Here is a 24,959-nt window from a genome sequence, read left to right as displayed (position 1 = left end):
ATCAGTGTATTTTTATATTTTTAAAATTAAAATTAATATCAATAAAAATATTTTTAAAATTTATATATAACACATAAATGTTCGATATAATTTAAATACATAAATATATAATAAATTATTTGTTTTATTAAAATGACTTTGCAAAAATGGGACGGGAGAATATAATATATGTTTTAGTAATGAAACAAAAAGAAAATCTGAAAAAAAATGAAAAGAAAAGTAGAAGCACAAAGATTAATAAGTGGTAAGATATTTTTCCATTTAAAATTAGAAATAGGAATTTCGTTGCAGCATCAAGTGTAAAGTGAAAAAATGCCATCAGTATTGCTGGTACACACGCGTCAGCATCAAGTACGATGTCGGCGCATTAGGTGCTAAAGAGTATTTTAAAAAAAAAACGTGCTATTTAAAAGATTTTCAAAAAAACAAATATCGCGTAAAATTAGTGATCCTACACGAAAATTGCCCATTTTTCATAGGGATTTATCCATAACAGAGATGCACATTGTTTTCGATATTTTAGTTACTTTTTTTCCCCTAATGTTGTAATCAATCACGTTTTTTGTCAATATTTTTGGTGACGTAAGGAAATAAAAAACCTTGTTTTAAAGGACCACAAAATTAAAAACAATAGCAACTAGACGTAAAAATGGACCACTTAACTTCAATAATTTCTTCGTGTCATGAATTTGTAGACCCCTCCAATTGAATATGAGAATATGTAATCATTGTGATGTTTAAATTAAGTCCATCTACTATAATTCATAAGTATTCAATTTAAATTGGCTTAAATGCACCAAAATCACCAACTTTTATATAGTTTGAGTATTTAACATTATCTTTTAATTTTGGCAAAAAAATACATGAACTTTCAAAATTTTGCAATTAAAGACACCGACGCCATCTTAGACGTAAAACGGCACCGTTTTAGATGTAAAATAACACTATTTTTCAAAGAAAACGCACACGTGGTCTTAATTGCAAAAAATTGGAAAGTTCATGTTATATATGCCAAAATTAAAAAATTATGTTAAATACCAATACCGGCTAATAATCACCGACGGTCCTCGACTTTTACCCTAAACTTCCCTAAAACCCCTATACTTTCAAAAGCCCAAAATACCCCTAAAATAAGCCAATCAAACCAAAACCTAACCAAACTAATGAAACCACGCTCAATTAAATCTAATCATTCAAACCAACCACGTTCAACCCGGTCAGCCGCCAGCCGCCGCCTGCCGCCGCCCGCCGGTCATCTTCCCTAAAATATGTTCTTGAGAACAGATGTATGTTCTTGAGAACAGATTCGGAAGATGACCGGCGGCAGGCGGCGGGCGGTTGGCCGGGTTGGGTTTAATTAAGTGTGGTTGGTTTGAATGAGAATGGTTGGATTTAATTGAGTATGGTTTGATTAGTTTGGTAAGGTTTTGATTTGACTGCCTTATTTTAGAGGTATTTTGGGCATTTAAATTTTTTTGATTTTTTCTGACATGTCAGATGACGTGGCACCGCCAGCCGCCAATTTTTTTTGTAAGGGTATTTTTGTCCATAGGGACTGTGAATGAGCGCCGCCATAAAGTCTGGGGGGTTTAGAAAGCTTTTGAAAGAATAGGGGGTTTAGGAAAGTTTAGGGTAAAAGTCGAGGACCGTCGGTGATTATTAGCCGTTAAATACCAAAAACACGCAAAAATTGGTGATTTCCTGTGCATTTAAGCCATTTAAATTTATAGGTGTTAAAATTTTCTATTATAAAAAATATTGTCAGTACTTAATTAAACTAAATTTTTTGACATACATATATTTTGCCATTACACCATAAAATCTATAAAAAAAAGTAAGGAAAATTCCAAATCAAGTATAACCTCTGAAAAATACTATACCAAATATTTCTAATAAAATCACAGTGAATAAAAATATGATTTAGTATTTTCACAACACCACAAAGCATACACAAAGAATTTTCAACAGAGATAATCGAACGTATTGCCAAAAATATAGAGACTGAACTCTATTATACGATGCTAGCCAAATAAAGCACTTAACTCGAGGTGGTGCATTTGATTTCTCAAGTTGCAAAAATGGAGTCATGACAGTTGCTTGGGCCGCCGAAGCTCCTAAGACCCGCTCAACAGACAAAACCTTCCTGCTCCTGATCCCGACGTCCACAACTCCTCCACTCCTACCATCGGCGACTCCTGCAGCAGTAACCAATCCCAAACCAGAAGCAGTAACAGTGGTTGTCCCGCTCTGAATTCTAGCAGCATGACTAGAAACATGAATAGAATAATACCGAGCTGTAAACCCTCCGTCAGCCACTCTATCATTCCCCATTAAAAGACGGAAAAACGTGGCCGAAAAATTAGAGTTCCACCAAACTATATCAAGGTGACACAAACGAGAAGATAGTAAGTTAAAGATAGAAAGAAAATCACGAAGCAATTCAACTATGTACCTCTCAAACGACGCCTTCATCTTCATCCCTCCCTCTAGAAAAACACTTATAGTTGCTCGTTTTTGGGTTGAAAGATTAAAAAGTCAAGGAAACAAGTTACAAGTCGGACCATTATCCATCAATATTGTAATTCCAAAAAGATATAGAATCTCCACTACCTACCTTATATTGCAAATTGGTAATACAGAATCTCCAAGCTCTTTTTTCATAACAACATAATTTCCTAATGCATTTTCAAATGAAAGACATTTTTTAGCATCACCATTCAACAAAAAATTCAAGTCAACAACTAGTAATTATATTGAACAAAAGTGAGCCATCATTGTTAATTCTCAATTTCCATATCCATATCCATTTAAAAAGGAGACTCTGATTCCTTGCCTGTAGATTTGAAATTTCGAGACCCCCTTTTACAAAATCTTGGCATACAATCTTCCAAGAAATCTTACTCGGAACATGAGAAGAAACATTACCCTTTCAACATACGATTCTAACTGATTACGAACCAAAGGCATGCATACTAAACATGGACATAAAATAAACTGGAATATAGAACATAACTGATTTAATGAAAACTAACTTGCATGCAGAATAAAAGTAGAGAACCCTTCCCATAACGCCAAAATGCAATTTGAATCGCTCGACAACATAGTCCTAAGACCCAGTAGAAAGCTTCCTATTAGACAAAGGAAATCCAAGATATTTGATCGGAAAAAAAATCAATTTTACAGCCAACTGATTGCGCCGTTATCAATAAATCTACCTCATTGACATTGATTCCTATTATGGAGCTTTTAATAAAATTAATAGTCCAGTCAGAAATCAACTCAAAACAACGAAAAATTCGGGTCTAATTCTTGAACTTCTAAATATTATAGGGAATATATAAAATAGTGTCGACTGCAAATTGCAGCAAAAATAGGCTCATGGCCAGCTGCAAAACAAATATCTTGTGTGAACCCCAATCCATCCAATTTGTCTAGAATCTGTTTCAGCCCCTCTATCGCAATAACAAACAGATAAGGTGAAATTAGGTCCCCCTAACGAATACCTCTCTGTAACCCAATCGGCTCTACAGGACTACCATTAACAAGGACATCAATGGATGCCAAAGACAAACAACAAGACATCTATTCAATCCACTCCACAAAAAATTCATACAACGCATTACGGAAAGCCAACATTGAAGACGAGTAACCCCCACATCCATTTAATCTCTCCTCTAGAAGCAAAGTTTCATTGAAAATCTTCATTTAATAGAGATTGTCCCCATAAAGGCCAAAAAACAACTTAATTCCTATCATAATAATAACCTCTCTGAAGCAACATTGCTTGCATAAATAAAAATATGATGATAAAGAATATTACGGCAAATGAAATCCATGGCAATCCATCTAGAACCTTTAGTAATCACAACATTACACAATTAAATAGAGTTCCAAACAAGCAATAAACCACCCAAAGCACAATTAGAAGGAATCTAATCAAACTCAAAATCCAAATTAGGTCACAAATTTTTAACAAGAATTTTTTTAACATTTTCCTTTTTGAATTCAGTCAAACCAATAAACAAAATATTATAAGCAGAGACTAACTTTCGAATAAACTTCTACTTCCTAATATTTAAAAGACTGCCACTACAATTCCAAGAAACAAAGATAAGGGGCAAAGACATAGAAACAAAAAAACACTCGAGCTATGAAAGCTTAAATTTGTTTCATGCTGACATTCGAATCAATGTTTTTAGCTAACCTCCTCACCATAGCTGAATGTGTTTCCCTTTTGAAGATTCCCAAGTCATGCCCAATCTGCCATATTTTCCCGACCTCATCCTCTAGAGTAGTTGTGACAATATCGTCCCTTATAAGAGCATTTAAACGGCCAATATTCGCAATATCCACATCAGATAACTCATCGTCCACTTTTACTTGGCTAGTATAACACGAGAAAATATTGCGCTACGAATCAATATTTTTAGCCGGGCGACGAATAATAATTATCTGATCATCCAAAACCTAAGTTTCTAAAACCTGAGTTTCGAGAGTTTGCTCCCCAACCTGCTCTACACCAACAAGCAGACGACTTTCTACATATCAGAGACGGCGTCTATGATTACGGACGATCGTCTGTCGCGTCAAGTCTATAAAAAGACCCTCTTTTCGTTCCAAAAACTCATTTTACTCCCAAGTACTATTCACCTTCATCCCCAACCCCATTTTTCACCATTTTAGCTTGTTTTTTAGGTTTTATTCACCCAAACACTTCCATCAAACACCCTTATCATTTCTAACTTTAAAATGTCCACATGCATTTGAGTTTAATCTTTTAGGTATTCAAAAAAGCTTCATTTTCTTTCATTCTCTTCTTGATTTTCTGGTTTGGAGCTTCAAGAGATTAGTGTTGACCTCTACTTTTGATTCCATGTGTTGCATGTCAATTTTGAATTGATTATTCTTGCTTTTGTTGCAATTTTATTTAAGGATTTTTTGTTGATCATGTTAACTTGACTTCTTGGCATTTTTTACCATGAATCTATAAGATGCAAGGTGTTTATCATGGCTATTATATTCTGAAAATTTCATGATTTGTATTGCATGTTAGTGTAATTGAATCTTGGATTATTACATGTTTTAATTTTTGCAATTTGATGTTTAAGTTGAATTTTGGTCAATTTTATGGACATGCAAGGTGATAAGTGGATTTTCTATAATCTTGAAATTCAACGTGTTTATGGTCTTTTCATGTTAGTTTGATGATAAGGGTGAATTTGGCATGTTTGATAAGTTTAGGGGCTATTTTGCTTTTTTTTGGCAAAGTTAGGGACCTAAATTGCATGTTTGGATATGTTTGGGTGTGTATAAGTTGCTAGACTTAGTTTATGGGTTGATGGATAACTTTTTACATGTTTGGCTTGATTTTGATGTGATTTGGCGAATTCGAAAGTTTAGGGATCAAATTAACAATTTTGATAATTTGAGGGGTTAACTGTAATTTTGCTAAATCTGAGTTTTAAATGTCTTAGAGGCTGTTTGGAATGATTGTTTGAGTGAGTGGTTTAGTTAATTGAATTTGTATTGGTTTAATTTGTGTGGTTTTGGTCGATTTTAAAGTATAGCGCTAAGTGTAATTTTTACAGATTCAATGGTTAATTTGTAATTTGACTAAATCTGAAGTTTTTTCTCAAGGGGCTCATCTGATAAAATATTTTGATTAAAATATTTAATGGAGTTATATGGAATCGATTTAAATGGTTTTGCTTCGAAAAGCAATTTTGACGGTTTTCGATAATTGGGGAGTTTTCGGCATTTTGCCCAAGTATTGATTTTGGAGACTTAAGGGCTGTTTTAGCATAAGGTTTTCATGGGAAAGAGTTTCGTATGTTCTTTTGGATTTGTCCTTGAGTCTAGACGCGCTCCGTTTTGTGTTATTAGCGTTTTACAAAAATGAGATTTTTATGCTTTAAGCCGAAATTGTTTTAAAGTTAGAACTCATTCTCAAAATGGAAGTCTGATAGTACATTTCTAGAAGAACTAGAGTTTAACTATGTTCTTGAGATTAGTACCGTCCGGGAATAACAACGAGGGTCAATTGAAACTTAGTGAGTTGTATAATATTATATCTAATTATTAAGTCGAAAACCAAAACATCAGATATACAAATAAATCAGTACATAAACCAATGGCAACCTAAACCTCAATTTCGTGATATCTCATAATACTATTGAAAATCCAGGTGATCGCGGCTCCTAACAAATTAATCCACCGATACGTCTCGCCGATCAAACCCTTATTCCACAATTCAATCTGAGGAGTCATGAAGCCCGATAATTTAATTAACCGAATACATAACCGACTTCACTTAATCCCAAGTTGTGAAGCCCGAAAATTTAATCTACCGAGTACATCACTAGCTCATAGCCCGAGAACATAATCCACCAAGTACTATCGCTAAACATAAGGCCCGAGATTCTAATCCAGAGCTCATACTACATCCTCAATGCACATGTATAATCAAATTTCCTAAGTTTTATTCATACCAATGCGCATGCAGTCCTAATGACGCCCATTAGGTAGCCCGTTCCATGTCCTAGAGTCTCGACGCGCTCCTAAATAGTATTTTGGCGTTTTTAAGAAAATGTAGATTTCGTGTTTTTAAGCCAAAATTGTTATAAGATGGAAACTCATTTTCGAAATGGAAGTGAGATAATACATTTTTGAAAGAACTGGAGTTTAACTATGTTTTTGAGATATAAGTACCGTGATGACAGAAATTTGGGTTTTGGGCCTATAAACGAGATTTGAGCCGAAATGAGTGTGTCGACGCCCCAGTGAAATGTTTTAAAGTTTTGGAAACTTGTTTTGTTTTAAAATTGTGATTTATTTCAGAAAGATGGTTTTCAACCAGAGCGTAGTCGGAATTCGGGAATCCTTCAAGTTTAGCAATTGTGGTTTCACTCGATTTGCGTGTTTGAATGTTTTGTGGTGTTATCGAGTGTTTACCTTATGTGTTGTTTGTCTTGACGTGTTGGTTGTTTAGAATTCTGGAGTTGTGCGTGGTTGTTGTCATATCGTTTATTAATGTAATACCTCGTATTTTTTAATTTGTGTTTTACGTTCCGCCATTGGGTTGATTGTTTTTGTGCTTCGGTTGTCTCGTTTGACTTGTTGAATAAACTCTAGGTTTTGTCCGTCATCACTTATGGGCTTTATATAAGAATTCAGCATTTGTTGTGTGTACCCAAAATAATAATAATGTCAAAAAAATAAAATAAGATAATAATAACAATAATAATAATAATAATAATAATAATAATAATAATAATAATAATAATAATAATAATAATAATATGAAAAAATAAAGTAAAACAATAATAATATTTTTTTATTTTTTAATGAAAAATAGAACTCTAATCTAGCTAAGTGTATATAAAGGAGTCTTAACTAATCTTTTTCTCTATACAAACAACAAATACGACCAAAAAGAGACATAAAATTTTGGCCGTGTTATTCAAATCGGTTCTTCATCTAAAGGTATAGATTTTTTCCACTTGTTCTTTTGGGATTATATTCTTTGGGCAGATAATGAATTGCAGAATTGTTATTGGGGTCATTTGATTCTATGTTTAATTTTTTTATTCTTAATTTTTTTTCATGACCATATTTAGTAATTCCCGAACTCTTTCTTCGTTGGGATAAACAAGCAAGGGTTTCATTTTCTGCTTGCTTATGGGAATGCTATTTCTTGTTTATATTAGTTTGGATAAGGGTACAACAAATTGGTTAACTTTTCTTTTCCCATTAATTAGGTTAGTACATAATCTGTACACTTTGCATGAAAGACAAAAATGATGTTAGCCTTCTTTTTCTTGTTTCATGGTACAATTGTTTTTATTCTTTCATAAGTAGTATTACTCCAAAACAGATTTAATCTCTTTCAATTATAAGAACAATATTACATTTGTGTTTGAAATTTTATTTGATTAATTTAATCTGACTTGTTTGATTCATTTAATCTGAATTATTTGATTCTATATCATGTATCTGTGTAATCGATTTTCATATTGAGTTCCATTTTTTTTAAATGAGTATTTGAGTTTGTAAAAACGTTTTTTGGACTTTTAAACTTTGATTTATACGTTGGTAAAATGTTTGGGTCGGGTTAGACATGAGTCGCCCGACACGTGAGGATAAACTTGTTAGTGGTGATAACTCGGCTAACTCACTATTTTTGGATTTTAACTTGATTTTCATGTTTTGAACTAAATTATTTAAATGGCTTCTGAAATATGTTTTAAAAGTGGGAACTCAATTAGACTGAACCTATTGTTTGATTTTGGCGATTGTTTGAATTGTGTGATTACTCTATATGCGGGTATGCTTTGCCTTGTGTTGTGGTAGTACTATGTGGTGTCTAGTCCTCCTTAGAGTTAGGATTGATTTTAATACCTGTTTATGTTTTCTTAGACCCGTCGACTGCTCGTGTTTCGAAGTCGAACCAGGTTTAGTTGTTTGCCAGGAAATGTTTGGGATTTCGCAAGCAGTGAGTTTATATTGCTATTTACCTCTTTATTAAGTAAATTGTGTCTTTTATTATTTAAATGTTTTCGAACTGGTTTTCGAATCATAATGGATCTGGATTGAAACGAGCTACTCGATGGGTATCACCGAGACTTTGTGCACCAATAATTACTTCGCGTTCAGCATAGAGACGTCTCGCCTACTTTGGGATTAATTCAAAACTTATTCCATAATGTTAAATGTATATCTATGTATGTATGTATATATGTAGATATGTATATGTATGTATGTATATATGTATATGTATGAAAACGTGTTATAATTTTAAAGGTTTTTCACTTAATAAATGTAAATTATCGTATGAACTCATCTCAGTATATCTGATCTCCGTTGGGGATTTCGCAAACAATGAGTTTATATTGCTATTTACAACTTTATTAAGTAAATTGTGTATTTTATTATTTACATGTTTTCAAACTGGTTTTCGAATCATTATGGATCTGGATTAAAACGAGCTACTCGATGGGTATCGTCGAGACTGTGTGCACATAATTTTAAGCTCACTTCTTATCGATCAAGGTTACGTATTCAGCTTTGAGATTGGCACAGTTGTACATTGACCGGATTGTTAGTCTTCATGGTGTACCAGTGTCGATCGTTTCAGATAGAGGTCTCGTTTTCACCTTTAGGTTTTGGAAATCCTTGCAGGAATCTTTGGGTTAGAGGTTTGATTTCAGTACTGCTTTTCATCCTCAGACTGACAGTCAGTCTTAGAGGACGATTCAGACTTTGGAGGATATGCTCAGGATGTGCGTGTTGGATTTTCAGGCTAGTTGGGATACTCGTTTGCCTTTGATTGAGTTTTCGTATAGCAACAATTACAACGCTAGTATCGAGATGGCACCTTACGAGGCTTTGTAAGGGCGCAAGTGTTGATCTCTTATTTGTTGGGAAGAGGTCGGCGAGCGTAAGCTTTCTGGAGCGGAAATCATCCAGATTACCTCTAAGAAGATACCTTTGATCAAGCGTAGATTGAAGACTGCTTTTAGTCGGCACAAGAGTTATGTTGACCTTAAGCGGAAGGATTTTGAATTTCAGGTGGCGACTTTGTGTTTCTTCGGGTTTCACCTATGAAGGGTGTTGTTCATTTTGGTGTTAAAGGGAAGTTAGCGCTGATAGGAGTAAAATACTCCTATAATTTAGAGTGTTTTTGATGCATTTTAATGTCTCTTACTATGCACTTTGAGGTGTTTTAATATCTTATTTGTGTGCTTAAGCGTTTCAGGATTATGGAGCGTTAGGATGCATCTTTGGTGTAAAAAGAGGGAGATTCAAGGAAAGGAAGCGAAGAGCAAAGCCGGAAGCAAAAGAATTAAAGATTTCCTAGAAGCTAGAGCCTTGCACGGATCGTGCACCTCCTTGCACGGATCGTGCACCACAAGAGACCTAGGCAGTAGGTTCTGAGGACTCTTTCACGGATCATGCAAGCTCGGATAAGTAGAGTTGCACGAATCGTGCAATGACAAAAAGAAGGAATTCTAAAATCTGAAGAAAAGGACTAAGGCTTTTGCACATTTCCTCTTTTGGCCCAACACTCATTTGTAGGATGTTTTTATTTCCTTTTTGAGACTACTATAAGTACTACTTTATGATTCAAAATTAGGGTATGCAACATTCATTACTTTTATTCCTTTTGTGTTGCCTCCGAAAAATAGCTTAGAATCTCTTTAGAGTTGTGTGCTCCATCTTTTCCACCATCGTTGGTGAAGTTGAAGCTTTTAATGTTTGATTGAACAAGATCTCTTATTAATTAATGCAAGTTTATTTATTGTGGAATCTTCATTATCTTGTATGAGTTATTGTTCTTCCATTTTACTTAAGGTAACCTTTCTCTACTTTTTAATGTTTAGTTGTTTGATTAGTGCTTGTATTGAGAACTTAAGCATGAGTGGCTAAACCCCCTTGTTTGGGGGTTAATAGAATCCTAGTTAATGCATGATTGGGTTAGGATTAGGGTTTGTGTGAATGTTCTAATTGATGCTCTTAAGGCTTGCTTAGATTAGCTACCTAAGTATTGTTTGTTAGATTAAGACTCACCTTGAGAGAGGGTTTGTTAATCGGAAAGAATTGATTAGATGCTTAATTAGTGACACCATGAGAGTGGGTTAGTAATTAAGTGGCCTTTGGGTTGTGATTTGTTGTAATTGCTCTAATTGTGTTTAGTGCTACGAGAGTAGGTTAAGCTTGATTAGGTGTGGTTTTGTAACTCTTTGAGGCTCGAGAGAGCGGGAGTTGGACTTAGAAACGCTCGGCCCCCGTTTTATAACTTTAAACCCGAAACCCGTGAATGCATGACCTAGGTGGATTGTTGACCTCCAAACCCCGTTTATCATTTGAATTCCCGTTAATTGTTAATTGCTTAAGTCTTTTGTAGTTGGTAATTAGTTGTTAATTGCAAGTTCTTTGTTAGTTAATTGTTAATTGTTAGAATTTGTCACCTAAAACCAATCTTTAATTGTGCTTTCCGAATTGAATTTCACAATCGATTCCACTCACTTTAAACCTCTAGTCCTTGTGGGTTCGACCTCGACTTGTCGAGTACTACGAGTTGGTTTTTTGCCAACAAGTTGGGCCGTATGAGATTGCAGAGAGAGTTGGAGCAATTGCTTATTATTTGGCTTTACCGCTGGATTTGTCGTTGGTGCATCCCGTGTTTCATGTTTCAATGTTGCGGAAGTGCATTTCTTATCCTTCTCACGTGATTGTACCACAAAGTGTTGAGATTGACCAAGAGTTATCGTATGAGGAACAACCTGTTGAGGTTGTTGATACGCCGGTGCGTAAGTTGCGGAACAAGGAGATTATGATAGTCAAGGTCCTATGGCGAAATCATTCTGTTGAGAAGTCCAGTATGCGGAATCGTTATCCTTTCCTCTTTCCTTGAGGTACGTTAGGTTTGATGTTGTTTCATGTGTTATGTTTCTATGGCTGTATATTAGGTTTATGCTTATGTGTTTACATTTGGTTGTTTTTGCATGCTTATGTGTTGTTTTGTTCTTGGATTGCGTTGTGTTAAAATTGAGGACGATTTTGTTTTTAAGTTTGGGAGAATGTAATACCCCGTTTTTTCCGGCTCGTTCCGATGAACTTTCCGATGTACCTTGGGTTCGGTTTGGTTGGTTTGGTTCCTCAAAATAATGGTTTAGGGGTTCATTACCTTTTATAAGTTGTTTTAAGATGTTTTGTGTGCGGCTCGGGTTTTTAGAGTGATCCCGAGATTAAATTCAAAAATCGAAATTTTGCGTAGGCAAAGGTTTCTCGCGGGAGCGACCTGTATCGCGGTGCGACGCGACACTGTGCATATCGCTATTTTCTATTTAAACTCACCTTATTTCGACCTAATTTCATTTTTAAACATTTCTAAACTTTTCTAAAACACTAGAACCGCTGGAACCCTTATCTTAAATCATTTCCTCATCCTTTCCTCTCAATTTTGATCATTGGTAAGTGTATTAATCTAGTTTTTATTATACAAATCATTGGTTCTTGTTTCTTTCGACTTCTTTCTCAATTTTCCATTGTTTTAACATGTTGTAGGCTGATTTGATTGATTCATTTCTGATTTTTATTTTACTTGGACTAATCAAGAGGTATGTGATCCAAATTTCATTGTTCGTTGCTTAGAGATTCGTAGGTTGTTGAAATTGATTAATACCTTTGGCTGTTGTGGTGTTTATTTTTTGTTTTCCATGGTTATAAATCTATAAATATACTTTGTGTATTTAATTTGTCTTAGAGATGTTGTTCATACCTTGGGTGACTTGGATTACTTGTTTTGAGTTAAGGGTATATCAATTTGTTATTTTTCTTGATTTGTAATTCTGTTTTTGGGTATTTAAAGGGTTGTAAATCTTATACCTAGGGATGTTTTAATGTGTTAAAAGTATCACTTTGGGTGCTCAATGGTTGGTGATCTAATTGTTTAGATTTAGGGTTTGTTTTGCTTAAGTTTGTATTGTTTACTTGGGTTACTAGATCAATTGAGTAAGTCGCTGGAAATGCACTACCTAGGATTGTTTTGGTATGTTAGAATTGAGTTTTGGGTTATTCAATTGTTTAATGATTAATTAAGTGGTTTATGTAATCGTTATGCCATTATTTAGGTTGTTTAAATAGTTTTGTGTTGAGAATTTCAATGGCTGCCCATGGGTGTTTTGGGACTGTTTTGGTAAATTAAATATGTTGATTTTGTTTAAGGATGTTTGCTTATTGATTTTAGGAATTGTATATGAGCTATGTAAGGTTTTGCCATTGTTTTATTAGTTGATTAGATGGATATTTCAGATCTGAGATTGAGTATTTAAAAGTGTTTAAAATCATTTTGATTTCATTTAAGATGACTTATTTAAGTTGTAAATACTTTGGGTGAAATTTGCCAAGTGTTGGCATATTGTTGCTAGTGAATTTTGGTTTGATTAAGCTTATAAATGAGTTCTTGTTTTCGAATAACTTTGATTTTAATTAAAGGATTTGATTTTAGTTTGGATTATACTTTAGCCTTTGTTGGGTCGGGTTAGACTTGTGTCACCCGACATGTTGTGTTGAGCTTAAAATGCAGTTTATGGCTAACATACTACTTTGGGAATTTCAATTGTTTTTAAAGGAATTATCTAAGTTATGTAAGAACTCCGAATTTTGGTTTTTAAAGCAAGAACTCATCTAAGCTTAATTTGTTGTTTAATTTGTATAGATGTATGTTTTACTTTAACTTGTACGTTGGTTGTGATTTGAGATGCTAGTCCTATGTGGTGTCTAGTATTCTTAAAGTTAGGGGTTGTATGGATTTTAACTTATGTCTTGTTTTTAGACTCGTCGTCTGCTCGTGCTTCGGAGTCTGCGCATGGTTAGTTTGCTTGTCAGGATTATCACGTGGTTTCGCAAGGAGTGAGTTTGTAGTGTTATTTACTGTTTTATTAAGTAATGCAATATATTTTAGTTTTATAAATATTTTCGAACTATTTTGAATGGTTATGGATCTGGATTGGAACGAGCTACTCGATAGGCATTATCGAGACTGTGTGCACCGGTAAGTACTTTGGGATTGGCTGACATGATGTCTGGCTTACTTTGGAATTGACGAGGATTTGTTTCGTTTACTTTGGGCTATCCTTTGGGATTCATTTCAATACTGTTATTCCATAATCTTATGTATATTAGTATGAAAGGATGTCAGGTTTTAAAAGGTTTTTAACTTAATAAATGTAAATATTATTATGAACTCATCTCAGTATACTTGACCCTGTTGTTTTTTCCATTTTTCAAGATTTATGATTTTGAGAGCTTTGGTTGATCTCCGACTTCTTTGATTCTTCGGAGGTTCTTTTGTTTTAATATAACTAGTCAACTGTTTTATACTCTTAGACCGCAATAGGACTAGTTAGTCTTTTATTATAATTCATACTTTGGTTTGTCGGATTGGTCCGACTATTTGTTCATGTTGTTGGCATGTTATACCTTGAATTCTCTTATTTATATATAAGGCAATGTTGTTGGATTCTCGGATTTGAGCCGAGCATTTAATTATTTAACTGTTATATAAACTGCTAGTTTAGGTTGCAATTTCGGTTGCCCGAGCAGTGGTTTTTTTGTAGGTTTATATGTTTGTGTGGTTATCTGTGAGGTTAGCTACGGTTTTCGGTACAACCATATTCATATTCTAGCACCGGTCACGATTTCTAAAATTGGGTCATGACAAGAACACAAAGGTAGAGAGAAAACACTTAAAAAGCTTTAAGCTTCAGCAATGGAATTGATACAAACATCCACGACTTCAACTAACCCAAAAATACATGACATATGTGAAAAAATTCAACAGGTTTCACGATTTAAAGTTCAATATGACTCTAAGAATTTAAATAAATAGCTTGGGGGAGGTGTTTTAATGGTGGATAGGGGAAATAAGGGTTTTGAGTGGAGAAGGAAGTGAGGGAAAGAAAATAAAGGAGTGGTTTTTAGACAAACCCTGAATTTTTTTAAATCCGTCACTAAATTTTTTAAATTAAAAAAAATAATTTTTTTAATTAAATTGTAAAATGAATTATATTATTTAATCTATCACCCACTGTCATCCACCACCGCATTAGGTCATCCACCATCATTATCCCATGATTTTCCGCAAACCAGGGTCCCTAAATTTTTTAAATTACGTCACTAAATTTTTTTTCCGTCGCTAATCTATAGACTAATCATTCGGTAATTTTGTTTTCAATTTATTTAGAGATTATTTTATATTCAATCACCATACCCATTTGCAATTGGGAAAAAAGTCAATTATACCTCTAACATTTGGCTCAGGATCATTTATGCCCTCATGTTTTCGAAAGATGCAAATATATACCCGTAAAGTCTTTAAATGGACTCATTTGGACTGCTCACTTAGAAAATATCTGATGAGTTGGACCATAATTATTAAATTTTTTTTGGGTAAGGAATTATTATTTTTATTGATTAATTAAATTAACAATTCGACTAATATTAAGAATATTAAGAAAAAGTGATTGTTTCCTATGATACTTTTATATGCTACTAGTTTCGCATTACGTGCTATGCACGTGGCTCGTAACGTAACTCCTCAATGAACATATTAATAAATTTATTATAATTATATCAATTTTTTATTTATAATTAATATTAAATTAGTTAAGATTTTTTGTAAATGTAAATATATTCGGTTATTAAAATTTTTTCCATACTAAATTTATTCTTTTTTTGGTTTTATAATAATCATAATTAAATAATTAACTTAATTTTATTAATAATATTATTAAAAATAATAAGATAGAAATTTAAATAATAATATATTGACCAAATACAGTATTTTAATTTTGTAGTTGAATCAAACTAAAAGATAGGTATTCCTACTAATTTGGAGACAATTTAGTTATTGTTTACATATTAAAAATTAAATTGGAGATAATTTAGCTACCTATTCTAATTAGGATTTTAATTACAATAGTGATTAATTAAATAACTAATTAGTTAATGACTATAAAACCTTTATTTGGTAGTAAACTGAAAAGGATTATTCAGTAAATTTGCCTGTCCCCCCCATCCGTCTTTTATATATATAGTATAGAAGATATATATATATATATATATATATATATATATATATATATATATATATATATATATATATATATATATATATATATATTAGATAAGATCTCTGTTTTCAGTAAACTAGCAAACCACTTCAGTTTGTGATCGTTATTATGGCACATAACATTCCAACATTTGGCGTCATAACATCAGTCCTAACAAGATTTGAAGGACGCTTTGGACAGTCTGAACCAGAGCCAAATCGTGGCTTTGTAGAAATTTCGGCAACAGATGTTTTTGCTCCGACGGTGAAGATGGAATTTGAGAGAGCAACAGTCAATCCCAACTTTATTCACTTTCGATTTTGTTATAGCAACAGGTACTGGTCACTCCCCAGTCCAACCTCATCGTCAATTGTTGCAGTGTCCGACCAAAAAAATGAAGATACATCCCAGCAGACATGTACATTGTTTGAGCCAGTTTTTGATGCACAGACAGCAACATATTCCATCAGATTCGTTCACAATGGAAGGTTTGTGCGAGTAACGAACGGCAACCGCAGAGTCATTACAGATAATCTAGGCCCAGGAGGTGTGGATCAGTTCTTTCGTTTCAATTTGACCGAGTGGGATACATTCATAAAACTGCCCAAGTATATAACATTCAGAGGACATAATAACAAGTTCCTCAAGCCTTTCACGCGGCAAGGAGTCGTCTACCATTCATTCTCATCGGACGAAAGCAATGACCGTGAAACGGCCTACGAGGTCATTGAGATTGGAGATGGACATGTCCGCATAAGGCCTTTAGCATTAGAAACAGATCAGGTCTTGAGACGCAATCGTGATGATTGGATTGGGCTATCCATACCGGATCGTACCCGTGAAACTTTGTTTTGGCCGGTCAAGGTTGGTGGTCGCATAATTGCTCTTCGCAGCGCAGGCAACGACAGAATATGTAGAAGCCTTACACAGGGGAATATGACAGATTGCCTCACTGCTCAGGCTACCGGACTCATTTCACAAAGTAGACTCACAGTGAGTGAACTAGTTATGGGGAGGCGAATCTATGATGTTGTTTATCACATGGACAATGCTCGGATCTACGGTCACAGAGCTGTCGTAACAGGATCTGGCCGATCTACTAACAGCGGAACAGAAGAAGCTACTCAAACTATTAGCATTTCGTTTACGGATACTAGCTCTTACACTTTTTCAAATAGCAACTCGTTATCAACAGGTATTATTTTTTCTTTTCTCTTCTATTTTAAAAAAATTAGCCTCCAACTCAAAGACGTATTGGTCTTACGTTGAGCGCTCCTACCACTTAATATAACTCACTCATCTCGTCCTTGTCAACAGGTGTTACTACCTCTGTTACTGCTGGTTTTGGAAGCATCGTGTCGATGGAGGTAGGCATCCAAATATCGTCTGAGCAAACTGTTTCAGTGGAGGTAGGAGAAGAAGTGTCGAGATCAGTCACCACAGAGACTTCATATACAACACCTGTGCCGCCAATGAGCACGGTAATAGTAAATTATGTGGCAACGGAAGGAAAGTGCGATATTCCTTTCTCCTACACTCAGCGAGATCAGGATTCTGTTGATGGGAGTTTTCGTTTTAGTAATAATAACGATGGTGTTTATACTGGTGTCAATTATTTCAGCTTCCACTTTGAACAACCTCAGTTTAGAAGCCTGCAAGAGACTGAGAGTGATTAATATCCCAGTGCTGTGTTTTTTTTTTATAAATCTGTTGTCTCTTTCTTATTGTAACTGTTTCATCCACGTTCTGCTTGCTATGTTGCTGTTAGCCGACTCTGTACTTTATTGTTTCAGATCAATGTTATATTATTGCTACTATCAAAATTATGCAGGATTAATCTTCAATACTCGGATGATAAACGGTTCGTTCACAATTTGAATATTTAAACATTTGATTTGTATTAATGGAAATTGGTTTACATAAACTTTTTTAAAAAGTTAGAAAATACAGAATTAAAGCTAATAGATCACATTTTTGCAGATATTTAATTTTATTTTGGATTATGTGTAGGCGTCTTGAATGTCGTTGGTAGTCTTCTTGCTTCTGGGTCACTCATTTTATCAGAAATTACAGAAAGGGTACAATGTTTCGAATAGTTAAAAAAAGGTATCTCAGTTATAGTTTTATTAAAGCGACAGTCACTGTCATCGAAAAACGTGAAAAACGTAGCATTTTTTCTTATGTGGCATTGTCGGAATTACAAAAAAAATATAACTTGAAATCCTTTTTTAATAAAAGGTATAATACAATTCGCTTTTTGCAGTTCGCGATAGTGTAATGCTATTTAACCAACAAATTTAACCCACCTAATTGTACCACGTCAATCAATTTAAAGTGGGAAAGTAAAGCATACCCTTTTGAATAGGAATTGAGCAAATAGAAATATACCAAGTAAGGCGGTACGATAAAGTGGATTAAAAAAGTTGGATTAAATAGCATTTGAGATAACCCATCTCCAAGTCCCTGCACTTTTATCATTTTTAATTTTAAATACCTGCACTTTGAATATTGCACTACAGGTCCCTGCACTTGCATAGTGCGTTTAGCATAGGTCCCCGCGAAAACATATCAGAATTTTAACTATAAAAAAATGGCAAATTTGGTTCCTAGACTTTTTAGGCAGCAGTACTGACAAGTACAAAAAAAATAGTTTCAAATAAGTCCACATATTTTTATAATTTTTAAATAAGAAAATAAACTTCTGAAATAGTACACATAATACTATTTGAATAATTAATTAAATTAGGCTTAATTAAGCCAGTTTAATGGGAAATCCAACCGAGAGTTCAGACTCTAGTAATCCATCAGAATTGACTTCGCTACACAACGTGCAAAGCGAAGTGCACCAACTCCTTGAACATTTTCATGCAAAAGGAATTTTAGGTAATTCACCAGAAGAAAGATCTACTTTAGCAAATGAAGTAGGAAAACTGGTAAATGAAAGGTTAGATGCAATTGAAAGGGAGGTAAAAGGACCAATAACTGAAAAAGAACTTCTTCAAGTAAGAAAAAAAAATTGTTCCTTTTACTGCAGATCCGACAACTAAAGTAGCCAACATGAATAATAATAATTTGGCACAAGACCTTATAAAATCTTTAGGATTGGTAGAAGAAGCTCCTATGCATATAGATTATAGAACTTTTAATGAGCTAGTCTCTACGAAAAGAACAATGTACAAACCCAACTATCCTCATAGGACAAAAGAAGAATTTGTACCTAGGGATAACCCTTTGAGACCGGTAATTAGCCCAGCGGCATATCTTAACTTAGATTGTGAAAAACATGCGTCTGAAAAAATAGATGAGTGGATTACTATTATTAGATTTACAGTCAAATCAGGTGGTTGCACTTCTGGAGGTGCCTACGAGTTGTGCAAAGCCACCATGGTTGGCAATGCTAAAAAATACTGGGAATCATTAATAGTTCACACTCCAATAAAAGAAGAAATTGATAGAGAAGTGTTTGCTGATGGAGTTCTAACTTTAGTGGTAGATGCCTTGAAAAGAGAATTTTGTGGTTTCTCGTTGTCCACAGAGTCATTAGAAAAAGAACAATCTTTAATGGCTTTATTGAAACTAAAATCTGTGGCATGTGCTATTTTGATACTTTGCCTGTGAATTTTAAAAATATTATTATAATTTAGACTTGGCAGCCCAAAATTACATGTCAGAATTATTTTTTGCTAAACTCCCGGATCCTTGGCCGGAAGTAGCAAAGACTGCATTTCAACTTCTCCTAAATGAAGACAAAGTGGTCAATGGTTTAAGAGGAAGGATACAAGCAGTGAGATATACTATGAGAAAAGCATGCACAAAACTCCAAGTAAGGCAAGACACAAAACGTCTTCCTTATTTAAACAAGAGTTGTTGTTCTCAGATTGAGTATGTTCTAGGAAGGTATGGATGTTCTTCTGGAACAGAAGAAAAAACCAGAACAGGATATTCTTCAAAGAAGTAAAGTTTCAGAGGATATAGGAAGAGAAGAATATCGAGAAAGGATAGAGAGGACAAGAGAAAGTCTGATAGGCCAGGTAGGTTTATTAGAAAAAGAAGTAACCTTAGAGACAAAGATAGGATAAATGCGTTCAAGAAAAAATATGGTAGAGAACCAAAATGTCCTAAGGGAAAACCTTTGAGCAACTATTCTAGTTGTTGGGTGTGTGGATCTAAGAGTCATAAAGTCGATACATGTCCTCAAAAGAATAAGCGGAGAGAAAATCTTAGGAGAGTATTTTTCGAAAACGAGAGTCTAGCATATGAACCAATAGATGAAGAAGAGTTTTCTGATATAGACTCTGAAGTAGATTCAATTTATGAAGTAGTTTCTGAATATGAAACTGATAATGATGAATCTGGTTTATGGACAGCTCAATTATTCATAATGAACACTTCGGGAGCTGACATGGATGACGAGTTAGTACCATTGGATACTACTCTGGTACATGAAGAGTCCTTTCAGTACGAGGATCCATCTAGAAACTGTCTAGAATGGAGACTACCTAAGGTAGACATCAATTCTATTAATAGTAAGTCTAGATTTAGCTTCAAATCAATAGTCGATGTGTAATACCCCGTAAGTTCAGGTGCCGTTTAGTGCAACGTGTCCGGCAGAAAAGGACCGGAGTTGCAAAGATAAAGATATGGGATATTAAAGAAAAGGATAATATGGAGTAAGACGTATATGTTTGAAGATTAGAATAAGAAAATAAGGAAAAATATCAAGAAAAGTTACAAACTAGAGTTCAGGGACTAAAGTGGTAATTTAACCAGTTAAGTCCGAAAATAGAATTATTTCGCCAAGGTCCGCGAAATGTTTTATAGTATTGGTGGTAAAAGTTTCAGGTCAATCGGAGACCTTTTAAAATTTGGACGCGGATTCATTTTGGGCTAAATTGTCAATTTTGAAGAGTTCAAGGACCAAAGTGCAAATTAGCCAATTTAGCCTCGAGAATAGCAATCGGAAGATTATCGACGAGAATAGTTATATTTGGAGTAATATTATTTATCTGGATATAAATAATACGTAGATATTCGAGTTTAAGTGAATAATTAATCGTTCGGTTAAAATTGAAAGTTTAAAAGAGAAATGATTTAAGTTAAAGAAATGAAGGATTAAAGTGGCAAATTTTCCAAACTATATATGTTTCCTTAAGAATAAGGAAAGGGGAGAAGGATCAGATGATCCAGAGAAAAGGAAAACGACGATTATCGTCGATCCGTCGCCGTTTCGCCGTTTCTCGCCCAAATCACGAGTTCTTTATATCGATTCGTTCAGAATTCGATTCCCTATCATCTTTAAGCTTCAAAACGAGGTAAGCTTGACGTTTTGGTTTAGGATTTCGAGCGGTTTTACCGTTTTAATGATTTTGAGTTTGAATTCGACGTTTTAAGTTTGAATCTTGAGTTTTAGATGTTATTAAGCGTTACGGAACGATTTAGCATGTCGTAGCATGTCGGAAATGGCCCGGGGAATGAACCCCGGGGCTGCACATCGTGCAGCTAAAGGCTGCACGAACGTGCAGCAGACTGCACGATCGTGCAGCACAGCAACTGCACGATCGTGCAGCGTACTGCACGTTTGCACGAACGTGCAGTACACTGCTGCACGAACGTGCAGTCCCTCGTTAGCGGGAATCGACGATTTTGTCTTCCAGAGCCCTGACGCGACGCAGAAACTCGATTTCAGACAATTTCAAGTCGTGTAATCAATCGTGATTCGATTGAATATCAAAACGTAAACTAGGACGTTTAAAAGAGAAATATGATTAAGAGATTACTAAAGTTAAAAGTCGTATTTGAACTACGATTATATTAACCTAAGTTTATAACTTAGAGTTTTGATATTAAGCCTACGTTTATGAATTAAACGTACGTATGATTTGAATAGGAAGTGGATACATCGACGAGGTACGAGATTGACGAGCTGGAATAGTTAAAAGAGTGAATGACGTGTGGAGCTTACGTTTGGATATAAGGAATAGCGATCGTTGTGAGTTAAACTTTACTTTGAGTATTATTACGCAATAGATAGTTTTTATATTATAAATATAATATTAAACTACATCGCATGCTATAGTATTTTATCGATAGAAATGAATCTGTACATCGTATTATCGAATATATATAGATTGTGAAAACTAGTATATGATCCGGGGGAAACAAGCTACCTATTGGGTGTCAATAGGCTGTGTGATCACCAGCGTCCGGGTAAGTCATAGATAGAGATTTCATGGGTCGTATATCATACTTGTTTGTGCATGCGATACAGAGCCTATCTGGTTGAACTATCCCGGGGCCTGTATCTGCGAGTCGGCTGGTTGAACTATCCCGGACTCATATCGATCGATCGTTAGATGTTGTGATAATGTTCATTATGCATACTAAGGTATTAGGGTTTCGATCGGATCAAATGCTCGAAGTATAATATGTTTGTATATATGTGTTTTGTTTTAAATGCGATGTTATTTTCTATAATACCTTAGTAATGTGTTATCTCACTCAGTATTTCCCCAAATACTGACCCCTCACATTGATGTTTTTCAGGTGTTTAGAGTCAGATCAGACAGACCATTTTTGGTGTGCTGGGTACAAGACCCCTTGGTGCTGCAGTAGTATACGTGTGACGAGTCTTAGCCTAGTATAGTTAGGTCTTATAGGTTGTGTACGTATTTAATGTTTGTTTGATGTGATGTCTTTTGGTTGTCAGTTTTGTATTGATCGATAGACGGGCTAGTACGTACAAGTTACGGAAGTGAGATACCCACTATGGTTGTATCGATGGTGTGATATATATGATGTACGTTATGATTGTAAACGTGTCTTCTTATTACATGTTTATAGGATAGTTGTGTTTGCGTTTCCGCGAAAAAGTTAGAGTGGTTTTAGGCTTGCTACGGGTTTCGGAGCTACCACTCCCATTCCCTAGCGCCGGTCTCGGCTCAATAATTTGGGTCGTGACAAAGTTGGTATCAGAGCAGTTGGTCCAGTTACCTCTGCTAATATGTGATTTGAGTGCAGTTGGTCCATGATACCACTGCAAGTCTGTGATTGATGTTTGTTTGTTCCTAGGTATTAGGTCATTAGACTAAGCTAGGAACTACTGCAGCTATAGAATTGAGCCATGTCTGATCCAAGTTGTTTGTATTATTTGTTTTAAGATCGAGCTGATTGATTGTGAATTTTTGATTGATTGAGAATTCTTGTTTGTTTCATTATGACAAGTATGATCGATGGATTGTGAAACCTTTGTTTGTTTCTTTGCGAATACGTATACGATGTATAGATGGTATCGAAATCGAATTATCGAAATGTCGAGATGTGCATGAAGAAGAAGTATGAAGTTACAGAAGTGGAAGAACCTACCGTGTACAGAGTTTAAATGTCTAGAGAATTTACAAAACTCGAAGTTTAAAACTTTTTGAAAGTTGTTTGTGTAAACGATTTTGAAAACATAGTTGTGCCTAGACCCGCGATAGTCATCGATAAGTGCCACGACATTGATAGAAGTGCATCACTACATATATCTGTACATACATCAATAGGACATGCATCATATGCATTATGTTCGGACGAAAAGGTGAGATGTGGCAACTCTTTGGGGATGAGAGACGTCATCACCCTAGTGCACAATTTTGTTAAAATGAAAATGAAATTTGATTTAAAGTTCAAAATGAATCGTTTTATCGAAAGAGTTTTGAAAGAGTTTTGTTTTCATGTAAGTATACCTAGACCAGAACTCTGTGACGGAAGTGAAGTGCTCGCGAGCCAGCTGCGATCAAGACCAAGAAGCGAATGAATACGTATCGTTGCGAAAATATAGACGTTATGCTTCTAGGATATGAACTTAGTTTCGAGTTAACGAGCTAGTATATAGTTAAGATCGTGAATACGTTGGACAGTGATATGTACCTGATTAGTGATGTGTTAGAAAGTAAGTATTTCTTTGACGGGATGTCAAAGATCTTAAACAAGGATATAAGAGAAGAAGTGGATATGAAGGATGAAGTTTGTATAAGAGAAGTAAATGATAGATGTACGTGAATAGCGGAATGAAAATGATTGGATGGTGAACTAGGACGTTCATATTGTATGATAGGAGTATGAAAAGAGGATAGTTGAGTATAGGAATCGATTTATAGTTTATGCTTTGAAGATAGAAGATTGCCCTTATGATAAGATGAGGTGGATATTGTGTGATATTAGAAAGACGTCGGATTTAATAAGGATATCGGCGATAGATGTACAAGGATAGGAGCGACGAGTCAAGAAAGCGTGTGATGGAATACAAAGTACATAGTATTGAATGTTAAACAAGGAACAAATGAAAAGGGTCAAGGGTTTAAGATAAGTAAAAAGGTTGTATGAAAATTCGAGGACGAATTTTTATAAGGGGGAAAGTATGTAATACCCCGTAAGTTCAGGTGCCGTTTAGTGCAACGTGTCCGGCAGAAAAGGACCGGAGTTGCAAAGATAAAGATATGGGATATTAAAGAAAAGGATAATATGGAGTAAGACGTATATGTTTGAAGATTAGAATAAGAAAATAAGGAAAAATATCAAGAAAAGTTACAAACTAGAGTTCAGGGACTAAAGTGGTAATTTAACCAGTTAAGTCCGAAAATAGAATTATTTCGCCAAGATCCGCGAAATGTTTTATAGTATTGGTGGTAAAAGTTTCAGGTCAATCGGAGACCTTTTAAAATTTGGACGCGGATTCATTTTGGGCTAAATTGTCAATTTTGAAGAGTTCAAGGACCAAAGTGCAAATTAGCCAATTTAGCCTCGAGAATAGCAATCGGAAGATTATCGACGAGAATAGTTATATTTGGAGTAGTATTATTTATCTGGATATAAATAATACGTAGATATTCGAGTTTAAGTGAATAATTAATCGTTCGGTTAAAATTGAAAGTTTAAAAGAGAAATGATTTAAGTTAAAGAAATGAAGGATTAAAGTGGAAAATTTTCCAAACTATATATGTTTCCTTAAGAATAAGGAAAGGGGAGAAGGATCAGATGATCCAGAGAAAAGGAAAACGACGATTATCGTCGATCCGCCGCCGTTTCGCCGTTTCTCGCCCAAATCACGAGTTCTTTATATCGATTCGTTCAGAATTCGATTCCCTATCATCTTTAAGCTTCAAAACGAGGTAAGCTTGACGTTTTGGTTTAGGATTTCGAGCGGTTTTACCGTTTTAATGATTTTGAGTTTGAATTCGACGTTTTAAGCTTGAATCTTGAGTTTTAGATGTTATTAAGCGTTACGGAACGATTTAGCATGTCGTAGCATGTCGGAAATGGCCCGGGGAATGAACCCCGGGGCTGCACATCGTGCAGCTAAAGGCT

At 34.8% G+C, this 24,959-nt stretch overlaps 1 protein-coding gene across 1 annotated transcript; it reads left to right on the top strand.

Moving 5' to 3' along the window:
* Nucleotides 1-15,694: 15,694 nt before the first annotated feature.
* LOC126681288 (uncharacterized) lies at nucleotides 15,695-17,437 on the top strand. Its single transcript, XM_050376805.1, has 2 exons — nucleotides 15,695-16,809; nucleotides 16,932-17,437. The coding sequence occupies exons 1-2, from the start codon at nucleotides 15,744-15,746 to the stop codon at nucleotides 17,288-17,290; spliced, it is 1,425 nt and encodes a 474-aa protein (XP_050232762.1). The 5' UTR covers nucleotides 15,695-15,743; the 3' UTR covers nucleotides 17,291-17,437.
* Nucleotides 17,438-24,959: the final 7,522 nt, after the last annotated feature.

This window comes from Mercurialis annua, linkage group LG5, assembly GCF_937616625.2.
Source record: "Mercurialis annua linkage group LG5, ddMerAnnu1.2, whole genome shotgun sequence".
Classification (NCBI taxonomy): domain Eukaryota; kingdom Viridiplantae; phylum Streptophyta; class Magnoliopsida; order Malpighiales; family Euphorbiaceae; genus Mercurialis; species Mercurialis annua.
The sequence above is the reverse complement of the archived record's forward strand: the minus strand, read 5'-3'. Positions and strand labels throughout refer to the sequence as shown.